This window comes from Hyaena hyaena, unplaced genomic scaffold (assembly GCF_003009895.1).
Source record: "Hyaena hyaena isolate Hyena2069 unplaced genomic scaffold, ASM300989v1 scaffold_43, whole genome shotgun sequence".
In the NCBI taxonomy this organism is placed as follows: domain Eukaryota; kingdom Metazoa; phylum Chordata; class Mammalia; order Carnivora; family Hyaenidae; genus Hyaena; species Hyaena hyaena.
In genome coordinates this window covers 506,148-521,446 of record NW_024080675.1, presented here as the reverse complement: position 1 = coordinate 521,446, position 15,299 = coordinate 506,148, and the positions used below count along the sequence as shown (strand labels likewise).

Genomic DNA, 15,299 nt, shown 5'->3' with positions numbered 1-15,299 from the left:
TGCAGTAATATTATAAGTAGTAATAATAAATAAGTAATAATAAAATAGAAACATTATAACAATATACTGTTGTAAAAGTTATGCAAATGTGGTCTTTCTCTCTAAATATCTTACTGCACTATACTCACCTTCTTGTGATGATGCAGAATGATAAAATACCCGTGTCATGACATGAAGTGAGGTGAATAACGCAGGCATTGCGATGTAAGGTTAGGCAACTATTGACCTTCTGACAAGAGGTCAGAGAAGGATCATCGGCTTCCAGAACACAGCTGACTGGTAACTGAAATGGAAGAAAGGAAAACCACAGATAAGGGGGCAGCGGGGAGACTACTGTACTGAATCTCCTTAAGATAACCCACTGCTTTAAAGCACTTTGGGCAATTTCTTAGATGCTGCTATTATCTGGAAATATTAGCTATTCATTAACTCCTGGAAAGTCAAGAAATATTTGTTGTGAGGAGAGGAAGAAGAGCCAGCAAGGTAGCTGTGCCATAATGGCAAGGATGACTGAGACGCAGGGTGAGGGGCCTTTGCTGTGGACCATGGGGAGAGACACAGGCAGGGTTTGGAGTCCTACAGCCTCGCCCCTCTTTGACAGTCAGCAGACCCTTGGGAAAGTGGCCAGGTGTGCACTCTCTCTCACCTCTATCTTTGGGTCATGAGAATGGAAACGACCACCTCTATCTCATGGATTGTTTGAGATTTAATGAGATGATGCATGTGGGCCTCTTACCATGTTCCTGACACTTGGGAAGCACTCAACACATGGTAACTAGTAGTATTTTATTACTATTACCTTCAGCAAATAAGTTGATAAGATTACATTTAAATATTTATAGGAAAGTATTTTTGTACAATTCTGGACACAGAGTGTCCTCTTCATATGCTTGTTTAAAAAGTATGTTCCGTTCAACAGTTCTACAATTCACACTATTTATTAATAGCCTTTCACCCAGTTGTGCTGCACTATTACAGTTGTGGCTTCACTTAATCTCTTTCTTTTCTTCGGGGAAGCTTTATCTTGAACTACCAAGAGTAGAATATATTGTGGCCTCACGTTGCTAGAACAAATCTGACACCATGGGTTTGTTTAAACAAATTTTTTTTCAAATCAGATTTATAGGGAGATATGAAAGAGAAAAGGAGTTTGTTAGAGGAAGAAAAAAATGGCTTCTGAGAATTCGAAGACACTGATCTGATGTATTAAATAGTGAAGGGAGCCACAGGGTTCTCTGCATATTATATATACCGCTTGATGAGATCCCCAGAGAGTGTATGTAATACTTCATAGACAATATAGGGGATAAATCTGATAATGGTCCCTTTGTTGCCACATCTCAGCTTATCCCTCTTCTGTTCTTTTCCCTGTGACTCAGATAACAGCTAGGGGACGGGGGCGGGGGGGAAGGGAATCTGGGAAGAACTCCCAGCAAATTAAGTCCAGTGTTTCAGGGAGGGCAGCCTCAGGGTGCTAGGGTCGGGAGATAGGGGTCACAGAGTCCCTCACGAAGGCAGAAAGAATGAAACGTTTATTTATGTTCTTGAACTTTTCTTCCCTTTGAGTGCAGAGGACAAAAGAAATGAGGATTCATTTTAGTAAGAAGTATTTCTAGAGAAGCAATCATTTGCCAAATCTGATGATTTCCTTTGAAAGAAAAGCTCTTGGGTTAGGCTTGTAACAGAAATTAGTGTATCAAAATTTGCCAGTGAAGTACAGGAATTCCTTAGTACTCCATCATAGCTTCTGAAACCAGACAATTTCTTGCAAGCAGCTAATTCCTCAGAAGTCTCAGAAACCTATGGGTTTCACTCTCATTTTCCTTTTGGGAACCTGGAACCCCAGCAAACAGTAAGGTGTGTCTCCCCCCCGCGCCCCCCTGCTGCTTCTGGGTCTTTCCTTCACTCGCTCTGTACCACCTTATTGGATTCTCTCATGACCAGCGGCAGACTTGTGGGCAGGCTCTATGCCTTGGCTTCCGCGTGCATATCCATACACACCTTAGCACGCTATTTGGATTCACTGAGTATTTATGGAATAAAAGAAGGCATGTATGAAAATGATTTTAAAATATTGTTTTGGCACGTAAGTGGGAAAGACCACATGGCTCTGAGGTGGAGTTTTAGGGACCTGGAGCAGAGTGTCCTATACGTTGTCCAAATGTTATTACTCTGCCACTGTCATCCCCTAATTTCTATGCCCACACAGGATCAGAGGTGGGCAGATGTCAGTGAAAGTTCATAACCACATTTATTTTAACCTTTTGCCCATGATTTTTTTTTCTTTTTAGTCGAGGAGGGAAATGAAGCAAAATACACAGATCAATGCATCTTTCTCTTTTATTATTATTATTATTTTAATGTTTATTTCTGAGAGAGAGATGGTGTGAGCAGGGGAGGGTCAGAGAGAGAGGGAGACACAGAATCTGAAGCAGGCTCCAGGCTCTGAGCTGTCAGCACAGAGCCCGATGCGGGGCTCGAACCCACGAACCGTGAGATCATGACCTGAGCCGAAGTCGGATGCTTAACCAACTGAGCCACCCAGGCCCCATCCTTCTCCTTTTTCTACCTACTATTCTAGGAGATGCTTAGCTGTAAAATGACTCAAAAGAAAAGGAGGTTGAAATGCGGGAACAAAGGGGCAGGCAAGCTCTGACCCAGGAAAAAGTCACCAAACCAACAGCGCAGCCAAGGGCAGGGGAGGACAAAGAGGCAGTTGGGGTGGTGCAGGCAGCAAGGGCCCTGAGAGGGAGGGTGACCACTGGTTGCTCCATGGGGAAACTAACCTTTTGTCCACCATTTTTTTTCCCTCAGAAGAGTTTGAGGGAACAAAAAAAGTGACATGCTCAAGTTTTGTATACTTACCGACTGGTGAGGAGGGGCATGGAGAGGAGGATTCCCATCAAGGCAATGCCAGGAACAGAAATGGATAGAGAGCCCCAGGGCCATCATGGCAGAAGTGGCCCACCAGAGTCACATACATGGGCGGCAAGGGAGGCCTTAAAATCTGTGACTGGGTAGGAACCCAAAGGCGTGGGGTTCAGCCAGAGCAGGGGACTCCGAGGGGTCAGGGTTTCTTATCTGGCTACACCAGGCCATACAGATGCCAGAGGAATACAACCAAAGGAAAGGAGGGCTGGAGGGAAAATATATCCCCTGGCACCATGGAGTCCACCTGAGGGGTGTGAATGCCGTCTTCTGCTCTGATATCCTCAGGGATATGGGGATTTGACTTCAGCGTCAGTATCCAGGGGCCTCTTGAGCCCTCCATCAAGCAAGTTTCCCGGTGATTCGCCCTGGTCCCTCAGATCCCACCCCCTCCCATGTATCCACCCCCCACTTCTTGTGGTAGTTAGCCCATTTTCTAACCTCAATTAATAATATGAACGTGAATGGCCAGTCATTAACATCTGAGATTATGATCTAGGGAGAACTGACAAGTCAAAAGTTTGCAATATGCAATCATTCATTCATTCAACTAATATTAGTGAAAAGCCCACAGGGTACAAGCGATGAATTATGGGAAGACTCTTGAGCTCTACATCAGCTTCCCCAAATCCTTGCATAAAATCACACCAACTTCTTCAGTAGTTCTCTAGAAAGATACTCTTTCATCATTTTGGTATGTAGAAGCTTGATAACAGAATCTATTTGCAAAACAATAGGTCAAAAAAAAAAAAAAACCCAACCCTCTAAGGAAACCAAAACTAAAACTCTCAGCTAAAAACAAAATCTACAAGTCCTATCTGAAATATACTGAGATAATGGAACTGAAACCCTGTAAAAGCCCCTGGGGTATAATTTGTCTCTTAATGCTTAATGATAAGAGAATGGAAGATAGAGCCAAAGATGATTCATATTCACTTGCATACTGTGTGGCAGTTCACTTAAAAATCAAATTTAGTTTTATGCAAGTGTTACACGCACATAAAGAATCAAATCTAGAAGGCTTGTAACCAAAAAACATCAGTCCCTTGGCCTGCTTCACCCACCTGGTTTCATTCACTTTGCACTCTCTTGGTGGCGGCGGCTGCTGCTGCTGCTGCTGCTTCTGCTGCTGCTGCTGCTTCTTCTTCTTCTTCTTCTTCTTCTTCTTCTTCTTCTTCTTCTTCTTCTTCTTCTTCTTCTTCTTCTTCTCCTTCTTCTTCTTCTCCTTCTTCTCCTTCTCCTTCTTCTCCTTCTCCTTCTTCTCCTTCTCCTTCTTCTCCTTCTCCTCCTCCTCCTCCTCCTCCTCCTCCTCCTCCTCCTCCTCCTCCTTCTTCTTCTTCTTCTTCTGGTATTTACTTGAATAATATACACAATGTGCTGTCTTTTGATTCAGCTATTTCAGAGATCATGCAAGGACTTTTCATTGTGGTAAAGATCTGACTCCCCATCATTCCAATTTCATGGCTGATATTCAGGTGACACAGTTACAACCAAATGAGATGTTTCAGTACTACAAAATGACTTTCTGTAGTGGCGTGCAGACACTCCCTCTGTGACCAATCCCTGTCACTCTAGCTGCTCCAGTATGCTGACCACATCTGCCCTGACTGCCCAGTGTCCTTCCTCTCCTAATTCCCAATCCTTTTATCCTCCCAATAGAACCCTTCCACTTTTTTATTGGATTCAGATTTGAGGTTCTTATCATTGTCTGTATAAACACTGGTCACTGTGAAGCCGATTTGTGACTATGACTACATTTTTTCTTGTACAATATTCTGCTTTTACTATCGTGAATAATTGCCTGATTTTTTTCTTTCTCTGAACATCTGAATACCACAAAATATCTCCTTTATATGATTTTCCAGGTAAACAATCACTCATTTTGTCACTTATATTTCCTCTTCTTGCAAATACCTCTTCTCTAGTCCTACATACTCATATTCCAACCTGGTCTGACTGGACTCTCCTCTAGATTTGCTGAAGTGTCCTGTGGACTTGATCTTGCCGCTCTCCAACTTATAGCCTCTCTTTGCTAGATCCCATGGTTGCTGCTTTCTTGTTTACCCTTTGTAGTGGAGCACATTCATTAGTAGTGCCCCAAACAGCATGTTTTGGGGTGATATCGATAAGGGGGGAGGGGCAGAGAAAGAGAATCTCAAGCAGCCTCCACACTCAGTGCAGAGCCCAACTTGGGGCTGTTTCATGACCCTGAGATCATGGCCTGAGCTGAAGTCAAGAGTCGGACACTTAACTGAGCACCCAGGTGCCCCAAAATAAATTTTTTAAAGTATATATTTAGATATTTAGATTTTGCATGTTTTGAGAATGGCTTTATATTAACCTCCTACTTGATTGATAGTTTGGCTGGGTATAGATTGCTAGGCTGCAAATCATTTATATCGATAATTTCCAGGTTATATTGCTCCAGAGACTTCTAGATTAAAAATAACTGCTTAATAGTTTGATGCTATGCGTCTTCCTTTTTCCTCTACTGGAAGCTTTTAGGAACTTTTCTTTATCTAATATTTCTCAGTGATGTGAGTTGGTAGGGGTGATTTTGTTTTTTTGTGTTTTTTTTCTTGTCTTTTTTCATTCCTTGTGCTGAATACTCAGTGGGGCTTTTTCCTTCCGGAGTTTTGCAATCCATCTGGGGTTAGTATCTTGTATTATTTCTATTTCTTTACTCTTGTTGCGATATACTTCACATACCATATTAATATACTCATTTAAAGGTACAGTTCATTTGGTTTTAGTATATTCACCAATCAACCACCACCGCCATCGATGTTTTTTTAATGTTTATTTTTTGAGAGAGAGAGAAACAGACTGTGAACAGGAGATGGGCAGAGAGAGAGACACAGAATCCTAAGCAGGATCCAGGCTTCAAGCTGCAGCACAGAGCGCAATGAGGGGCTCGGACCCATGAACTGTGAGGTCATGACCTGAGTCAGTCAGATGCTTAACTGACTGAGCCACCCAAGCGTTCCTGCCAATGTCAATTTTAGAACATTTTCATCACCCCCAAGAGAAAGTCTATACACTCCCCATTCCTCCTACTCTCTTCCTTCCTCCATCCCTAGGCAACCACTAATCTATTTTCTGTTTCTATAGATTTGCCAATTCTAGAGATTTCATGTAAGTGGAATTGTACAAAAGCCTTTTGTGAGTGACTTCTGTCACTTAGCATGCTTCCAAGTTTCATCCACATTGTAATATATATGGCACTTATTGCCAAATAATATTCCATCAATTGGATATACCATATTTTATTTATTTATCAGTTGACAGACATTTGAGTTGCTGCTACATTTATGTACACATTGTTGTGTAGACATGTCTTCAGTTCTTTGAGGTTTAGACCGTAGAGTTGAATTGCTGGGTTATATGGTAACTGCATTATGTTTGAGAATTTTGACTCCTTGCTTTTTTTCTGCACTTTTTGGAAAGAATATCAATTAGATATTGGACCCTCTGAATTTATTCTTACTCTTATTTCTTCTAAATTGCCATCTTTTAATCTTGTTTTACTTTTCGGAAAATTTCATATTATCTTCCAGCCTTCGTACTGAATTTCTTTCAATTTTTACACTTTTAGTTTTCAATAACTTTTTTTTTTTTAAATGAACGGAATTATCTCTGGGAGGATAGTAATTATTCTGGAACTTTGTTTTGTATTTATCTCGTGGTTTTCTGAGGTCCTATTTTCTCTTTGGTATTTGTGTGCTTGTTTATACTCATTCAGTTAACCAATACGCACTGAGAAACTATCATATGCCAGGCACTTTTCTAGGTGCTTGGGATACATCACAACAATGATCCCCACTTTGCGGGACTCAGCTTTTGGTCTCTGCATTTAAAGACTTTCCTCAAATGTTGGTACATCTTGATTTGTGTATTTATCATTTTTTAAGATACATTTAGATAAGATGCATAAATAAGTGTATAGCTAAATAGTTTCACATATGTATACAGCCATGTGAGCAACACTCAGATTAAGATCTTGAACATTTCCTTCACCCAAAAGCGTTCCTGGTGGTTATTCCCAATTAATATCTTCCCTCTCCCCATGGATAAACCATAGATTAGTTTTGTCTATTCTGATTTCATACACAGTATGCACTCTTCTGTGCCTTCTTTTATTCAACATAATATCTTTGAGATTCATCCATGTTGTGTGTATATCAGTAATTCATTAAAAAAATTCTTGTGTTAGGTTTCAATATATGTATATGCTAGAATTCATTTTTTTCATTTTACTACTGATGGATATTTAGGTTGCCTACAGTTTTTATTAAGTCCACTTAATTTTGAGAGTGAAATACAAAAATGTTTCCTGAAGTCTAGGTAAGTGGGACTTTGACACTAAACAGCTCTACGGTAAGAGAGAGCAGAGTGATCAGTTGAACATATGGTTTGGGATCTCCAAATATCACTATCTGTAGTTGTTCAATTTTTTTAAAGGAAAGTCCAAGATATGTGAGCCAAAGTGCTAGTATTCTGGAACTTCAGGTCTTACCATTCCAATGGAACATTTTTTTCTGATCATTTTTTTGTTCTGTTCTGAGTTTCACCCTTACTCTCCAGGGACTCTTTATTTTCATTTTCTCCAGAAAAAAATAAGCTCCTTTGGCAGAGGCAATTACTGACAGTGAGTGGAGGGAGGTACGTAATCTAATTTTTAGGCTCCTCTGTCTCAGCTCAGCCTTTTGCAGGGTTCTCCATTCTTCAGTGTTCTGTAGATTCTGAGGGCAAATTGGCAAATTTCTCTTACCAATGTCTCTCTCTGCAGACACTTGATCTTCCTCTGATCTGCTAATTCATTAGTCTTTCCTCCATACACATTCCTTCTTCATATGCTCTGGTCTGGGCAACATACCTCTTGGTTTCATCAGAAGATGAATGCATATTTCTCTCTTGCTCTTGCTATTTTGGGGTAAATGATACACAAGGAGAAAAATGGATTCAATAGATTTCCATTTCCTTTTCTCTCCTTTGTCAAAATTAATGGCTTCTCATCACCAATTCTAAAATGCACAAAGTTCTTGGGGTGCCTAGCTGGCTCAGTCGGTTAAGCATCTGACTTTGGCTCATGTCATGATCTCATGGTTCTTGAGTTCGAGCCCCGCATTGGGCTCTGTGCTGACAGCTCAGAGCCTGGAGCCTGCTTCAGATTCTGTGTCTCCCTCTCTCTCTCTCTCTGCCCCTCCCCCACTCACACTCTGTTTCTCTGTCTCAAAAATAAACAAAACATAAAAAAAATTAAAATGCACAAAGTTCTTAAGAGCTGACCCTGCCTTTGCTCAAGTTTACCTATAACAAGTTTTTTCTTTTTTAAAAATGTTCTTTATAATAAATCGTTTTAGACAAGATCTATGTATGTAGCCTTACCTGCTGGTCCTCAGTCCACCATGCATGTGGTCTGACAACCACCAGCCTTGGGATATTCTCTTCACATTGCCAGGAATCCTCCTCTCTGATTATATGCCGAAAATATCCAAAACTGCAGAAATGTCACCTTCTCCACAAAGACTTCCATGACTTCTCATAGTTTGCCAAATACACATCTATATAGCATTTGGTGCTTTGCATGATCATTGTTCCCATGGTCATTCTCTTCACTAGAATATAAGCTTCTTGAAGACAACAGTTACCTTATGAATGTTTTCATTTCCTTCATCAAACCAAGTATTCTTACAAAATGCTCACTATGTAAATTATATGTCAACTAGTAATCTAAGGACTTTATATTATGAACACACTTCACATAATATTAAAAAAAATTTTTTTAACGTTTTATTTATTTCTAAGAGAGAGAGAGAGACAGCGTGAGCAGGGGAGGGTCAGAGATAGAGGGAGATACAGAATCTGAAACAGGCTCCAGGCTCTGAGCTGGCAGCATAGAGCCCGATGCGGGGCTCGAACCCACGAGCCGTGAGATCATGACCTGAGCCAAAGTCGGACGCTCAACCAACTGAGCCAACCAGGCACCCCCTTCACATGCTTTAACATCGTCCCCGTGTTACATTAGAGAAGACAGCAACACAGGTTAAGTAACTTGCCAATGCTATTTAACTATTAATAATAACCAATAGATGATCTGGCTCTGAGACTATGCTTTGAAACTGACTTTTGAATTGAGTAGGTGCCTAACATGTATTTGTTGAATGGATGAATAAATGTGAAGGTAGAGAAGGAAAAGCCATAGACTTCAATAGAAGTCGGACAAATTTGTTCTTAGAGATAGCCATATTTTGAAGCCAACAAAAAGTTTGATTTTATTGACTTTGTTCTCCATTGCAGCCCAAGCCATAAAGACCCAGAAAAAGATCTAGGGTAAAATTTCTGTTGCCTGCTGTTGTAGACTGAATGTTTGAATCTCCTCAAAATCCCTAGTTGAAGCCCTTACCCCCACTGTGGCTCTATTTGGAGATGGGGCTTCTAAGGGAATAATTAAGGTTAAATGAGGTTATATGGGTGGGGCCCTGATCCAAAAGGATCAATGTCCTTGTAAAAAGAGATACCAGCATTCCCCCCACCCCTATATATACACGAAGGAAGAGAGACCTCACTGGATACCGAATTTGCCAGCGTCTTGATCATGAATTTCAAGCCTCCAGAAATGTGAGAAATGAAATATCTGTTGTTGAAGCCATCCAGTCTGATACTTTGTTATAGCAACTCAAGTACACTAATGTAGTTTGTAATGGGTGAAGTTTGGAAAACATTTTCCTTCACTTCTTTCAGAAACCAGCTGCTTTAATGTGTTCGCTCTCCTTTGGAACTGGATTTGACCTTCTTGTGTTGTACTTGTGTTTTTGTTTTTTGTTGAAAGGAAATTTTAAGACTCCATCTAATCCAGCCTTTTTACCACAAGGAGGCTGACATTTGGTTTTGTTTTCCTTCAATACTGCATACAACTATATACTTTACTTTTCATCATCTTAGTTAACTAATTCATGGCTTATGCAGGAATTCAATCTCTCTTCTTAGAAATGTATACTTAGCCAATACTTTTACTTGTATCAGCCATATTTATCCTAGTTAAAAATGGGAATATACTGTCTTGCCAGTCGTATTTATTTGGAACTCTCCTACAACTGTGGAGTGGAACTCTGGGCTCTCTGAGGGATTTCAAGTTTCAACTGTCTGGGAACTTTGTGCTGACATATTTCTGAGCAAATTCAAGACACGAAGCCATTAAATTCTATGTATCTCAAAATGTATGTCTTAAAAAAGGAAGACATTTTCTTAGGGGAACCTGGCTGAATAACTTGGTTAAGCGTCCAACTTTGGCTCAGGTCATGATTTTACAGTCTGTGAGTTCAAGCACCATGTCGGCCTTTGCGCTAACAGCTCAGAGCCTGAAGCCTGCTTCGGATTCTCTGCCTCCCTCTCTCTCTGCCCCTCCTCCCCACTCACATACTATCTGTCTCTCCTTCAAAAATAAATAAACATCTAAAAAAAAAGACAGTTTCTTACATAATCACAAATGTAATTATCTAGGAAAATTAACAATTGTTTTGTTTATACGTTATTGAAGTGAAATACTTTATACAGAATTTTATGCCATAAAATACTTAGCACTATATTAGAAGAGCAATATTCTGCCTCACAATTTTATTTTTTATTTTTTTTAATATTTATTTTTGAGAGAGAAACAGAGACAGAGCCAGCAGGGGAGGGGTAGAGAGAGAGGGAGACACAAAATCTGAAGCCGGCTCCAGGCTCTGAGCTGTCAGTACAGAGCCCAGCACAAGGCTAGAACTCACAAACCACAAGATCATGACCTGAGCTGAAGTTGGATACTTGACTGATTGAGCCACCAGACACCCCTGTACCTCACAATTTTAAAGTGAAATTTAATATGCTGAGAAATGCAGGATGCTTATTTACCATTCAACTAAAGCTGAGCTCAAGATGCCCGACACAACTAAAAAGTACACAGTATCAAGATTTCAGGTCTTTGTACATTATTTTAATAAAAACACACTGCAATTACAAATATACAGATATGAAATCGTAACATTAAAAATACAGAGATAAAGTGGCTTTATAAATTATCTTCACTGAGACAGATTTTCTGTCACATTTAGACATATATGATTAAGACATAATAAACAAGGGAAGTACAGTTTTCCAACCTCATGATTAGTAAATTCCTTTGCAAGTGAATGAAATCATATAGTCACCAAAAGGAGAAAAGCAGCCCTGCCTACGCTGTATTACTGTGAGGAAGAGGCACGGTAAGAGCTATAAGAAACTGTAGTGAAATGTTAGAAGTATAGGTAATACAGCTTTCTCAGACTTCTACCAATGACTGTATCCTTGATAAATAAACATTCTTAAATGTAAAAGGGTTCAGTATGACTGCTTCGGTATTTGTTCCACAATGACAATTTGTTAATGTGTTAATGCAATATATATTTTTGAACTGCAATCATGTACAAATAATGAAAAATCTTAAAAAGAAATATTAGTCCTAAGTCATATAATGTTTAAAAGTTGAAAGGCCTGTGGAAAACAAAAGTGTGGACAATAACTATTGGCTACATGCCAATTTTTATTTCTAAGAGAAAGTCTTATGTAAATAAGTCATCTTTGTCTTACAAAACAAAAACAAAAACAAAAATCCTAAAAATAACACCACAAACCCAAATTGGCTGAACTCGGAGTAATTAAAGCCAGTCTTCTCATCTGCATATCAATGTGATAAATCAAAACTGCACTGAAAAAAAAAAAAGAAAACAAAACAAAAAAACCTACTGCATCTGCTCCTGGCTCCTAAAGGGAACAGAGGATTACTTTTAGCACTTAAATAAAGACAACTGTTACACTGCTCTTTTTAAAAGAAAGATGTATATCAGAAACTCAACAGAATGTGTTACTCGTGATCATCCACAGAAGCTGTAAGGCAGCCAAGAGCTGATGACATTTAAGAGCAGTCAGTAAAAGTTTGCACTCTTCATACCCCCTGATCTCTCTGTGCCAATATGCAAAAAATATGCTTTTCATCACTAAAGACAAAATGATAAGGAAACACAATGATTGCATTATATCTCAGCATAGAGCTACTGTATTTGTATAAAGGAATCACTAGTTAAAGAGTTATCTGTCTTTTTTTTTTTTTTTTGAGTTATCTGTCTTTTTAAATGAAGTCCTGTCCAGGTATTAGGCTGTAATCTAAATGTTGATAGTGCTGAATTTCAACTCCCAAGATAAACAGAAAGAGCTGTCAAGAGGTGTCAAGATTAATTCGCTTTGGCCGCAATGGATACCATTTTCTCTGGGGACAGTCTTTAGTTTGTCTTCTTTTCAGTACAAGGTCCGTGGCTTTCCGAGTAGAAGTCTCTGTTGGTGTGGTTTCTATTTGTGTAATAAAGCTCTCAGGTTTAACATCTGGTTGTCTGTAACAACTGGAAAAGACTTCTTGGTGGACTCTCTGGAGCTGGATAATAGGCTGCATCTTTAAAACTTGGGAAAATCCATCTCCTTGTTCAATTAATGCAGGCAAGGACTTAAACAAAAAACAGGAATACTCAATATTAATCTCAGTTTGAAACACAACCACACAGATAAGACAGATTCTAATTCAAGGCTTTTCTAAGACCTACTTATTTGGGTCACGGATACCTGCTTTTACCTTAAAATATCAATTTTAAATGCTGAGAAATTTTAACCAAAAACTGAACTAAAAAGTTATGTTTTATTCCTACAATGCCTGGTAGTAAAATAAAAACTTTAGCAGCAGTAAGTTAACAGAATTTCAGAGCCAAGGCTTTAATGTCTGAAATTCTGTATTTCAGGGGAGTAAGTGTTTTAAAAATCCCAACCATTGCAAGCAGGCAGGGATCAGTATGTTTTCCTTGTAAAGGGCCTCACATCCCTGTCACAGCTACTCAACTCTGCCACTGTAATGTGAAGAAGCCACAGACAAGAAGTAAATGGATGGACATAGCTGTGACATGGGGTTTTAGGAATGGACATGAAGTTTTATTTACAAAAACAAGTGCAGGCTGGGTTCTTGCCTGGCTTACCAGTTTGTTAACATCTGATAAAGAACATGCTATGGGAGAAGCATGAGTACCATAAGATCATAGAATCCATATAAACCACAAAAGAATGTTACAGGAAATTATCAGAACAATGAAGATTCAGGAGTTTTTAAAAATAATTTTCATATACCAGAAATCAAATGTTTTCCTGTTTGCATAAAATTGCAAAGCATATTGTTGTTGTCAAGAATATAAATAATTTTATTATAATAATACTAAGACTCCAAATTGGATATGCAGCATACATAATACAGTGGTTAGGAGTATATTGGGACATCTGGGTAGCTCAGCTGGTTAAGTGTCTGACTCTTGATTTCAGCTCAGGTCATGATCTCCCAGTTCGTGGGACTGAGCCCCACATGGGGCTCTTGACTGACAGTGAGGAGCCTTCTTGGGATTTTCTCTCTTCCTCTCTCTCCACCCCTCCCCAATGTGCATGCACATGATCTAACTAAATAAAACTTAAAAAAAAAAAAATGAGTAAAGTTTCGGGAGCCAAATATCCAGGTTTAAGTTCTCACTCATTTATTTGGGGAATCTAGAGCCTCTCTGAGTCTCAGTTTCTCAACTATAAAACATGGAAATTAGCAGTACCTATCTCATAGTGTTACTGTAAGGATTAAATAAGGTAATATATGTAAAGCAGTTAGATGGTGTCTGACCCATAAATGCTCACTAAATGTTAGGTGGTATTATTATCCAAAACTGTCTGATAGACTGCTAACTCTCAGAATTAAAAAAAAAAAAAAACAATCTTCAAAGAAGTCAGATATACTGGCACATACTTCTATTAAATGGTAGGAGTTATTCTGAATGTTATTGTCATCTCATAAATTCACTAAAGATCTACTTAAAAGACTACTGAGAATTCCTATTACAATCAACTAAAATACATATAGATGTTGAAAGCAAATACCTAGCTATACATTTCATTCATTTTGTAACTATTTAGCAGGTAGCTTTTACCTTCATGGCTTCACTGATTTCTTTAGCTATTGTTTCTCCTCTGCATTTCAAATTTTCCACACGAGAGGCTGTAAAGAAACCACCAAACAGTATTTTAGGTTCTTTATCTAACACCAAGTCATAAAAGATACGCAGAAGCACTGTGGACAAACACCCGTTAAAGGCTACCCACCTTAGCTCAATCTTAGTATACTTTGTAATCTATAAAAACAAGTGTCCCATTACATTTATCCAGATAAATAAAAAGACTATGGAAATGTTAGAACAGTAGAGTAAAACAAATAGGTATGATAGGCAACAAGACTTCTATTAGGAGTAGTCCTAACACTATGTGCTCCGATAGCCTAATGTTTGTTCTACACGTGATCTGCCACTATATTTAACATCTTCAAGCACTATCATCCCATTTTAAAGTAAATATAGGCTAATATTTGATATTTGTATTACTCTGAGTTTTATACATATACAACACATTTGAATTTGGAATAAACAATCACATTGCATTGAGGATATCCACATGGAATTTCTGGGAATAAAAATCTGGAAGAGATTGTCAATAATATTAATTTTTTAAAATTTTAATGTTTATTTTTTCTTCTAAAAAATTTATTTATTTATTTATTTTTAAAAATGTTTTATTTATTTCTAGGACAGAGAGAGAGACCCAGCGTGAGCAGGGGAGGGTCAGAGAGAGAGGGAGTCACAGACTGAAACAGGCTCCAGGCTCCGAGCTGGCAGTCAGCACAGAGCCCGACGCGGGGCTCGAACCCACGAACTGCCAGATCGTGACCTAAGCGAAAGTCGGACGCTCAACCGACTAAGCCACCCAGGCGCCCCTATTTATTTATTTTTAAATATACATCCAAGTTAGCACATAGTACAATAAAGATTTCAGGAGCAGATTCCAGTGATTCATCTCCTATGTATAACAGCCAGTGCTCATCTCAACAAGTGTCCTCCTTAATTAATGCCCCTTACCCGTTTAGCCCATCCCCCCATCCACAACCCCTCCAGCAACCCTCAGTTTGTTCTCTGTATTTAAGAGTCTCTTATGTTTGGTCCCTCTCCTTATTTTTATATTATTTTTGCTTCTCTTCCCTTATATTCATTGCTCTTTCCTACTTCCTTCGTGTTTTGCTGATTCCTAATACATTTTATTTTCTTCCGATCTTTGTTATAAATGTTCATGGCTATTTCATAACAGAACTGCGTATGCAATGATATAAAGGGACAAAAATCCTACTAAACTCCAAGAAAAACCGGATAAGAAAAATCCTTCCATTTTGAAATCATCTACAAATTAGTTTTTAGAAGACTAGTTCTCACTGGAAATTACTCAGATCTAAGCAAATA

General features: G+C 38.9%; 1 protein-coding gene across 1 annotated transcript in view; it reads right to left on the bottom strand.

Annotated features, from left to right (window-relative positions):
• Positions 1–11,654: 11,654 nt before the first annotated feature.
• Positions 11,655–15,299, bottom strand: part of NSL1 (NSL1 component of MIS12 kinetochore complex) — a 32,304-nt gene continuing 28,659 nt past the window's right edge. The window contains exons 5-6 of the mRNA XM_039230053.1: positions 13,947–14,014; positions 11,655–12,442 (exon numbers count right to left, since the gene is read on the bottom strand). Of these exons, the coding sequence (XP_039085984.1) occupies positions 12,161–12,442; positions 13,947–14,014 (350 nt within the window). The 3' untranslated portion in view covers positions 11,655–12,160. The remainder of the gene's footprint in view (positions 12,443–13,946; positions 14,015–15,299) is intronic.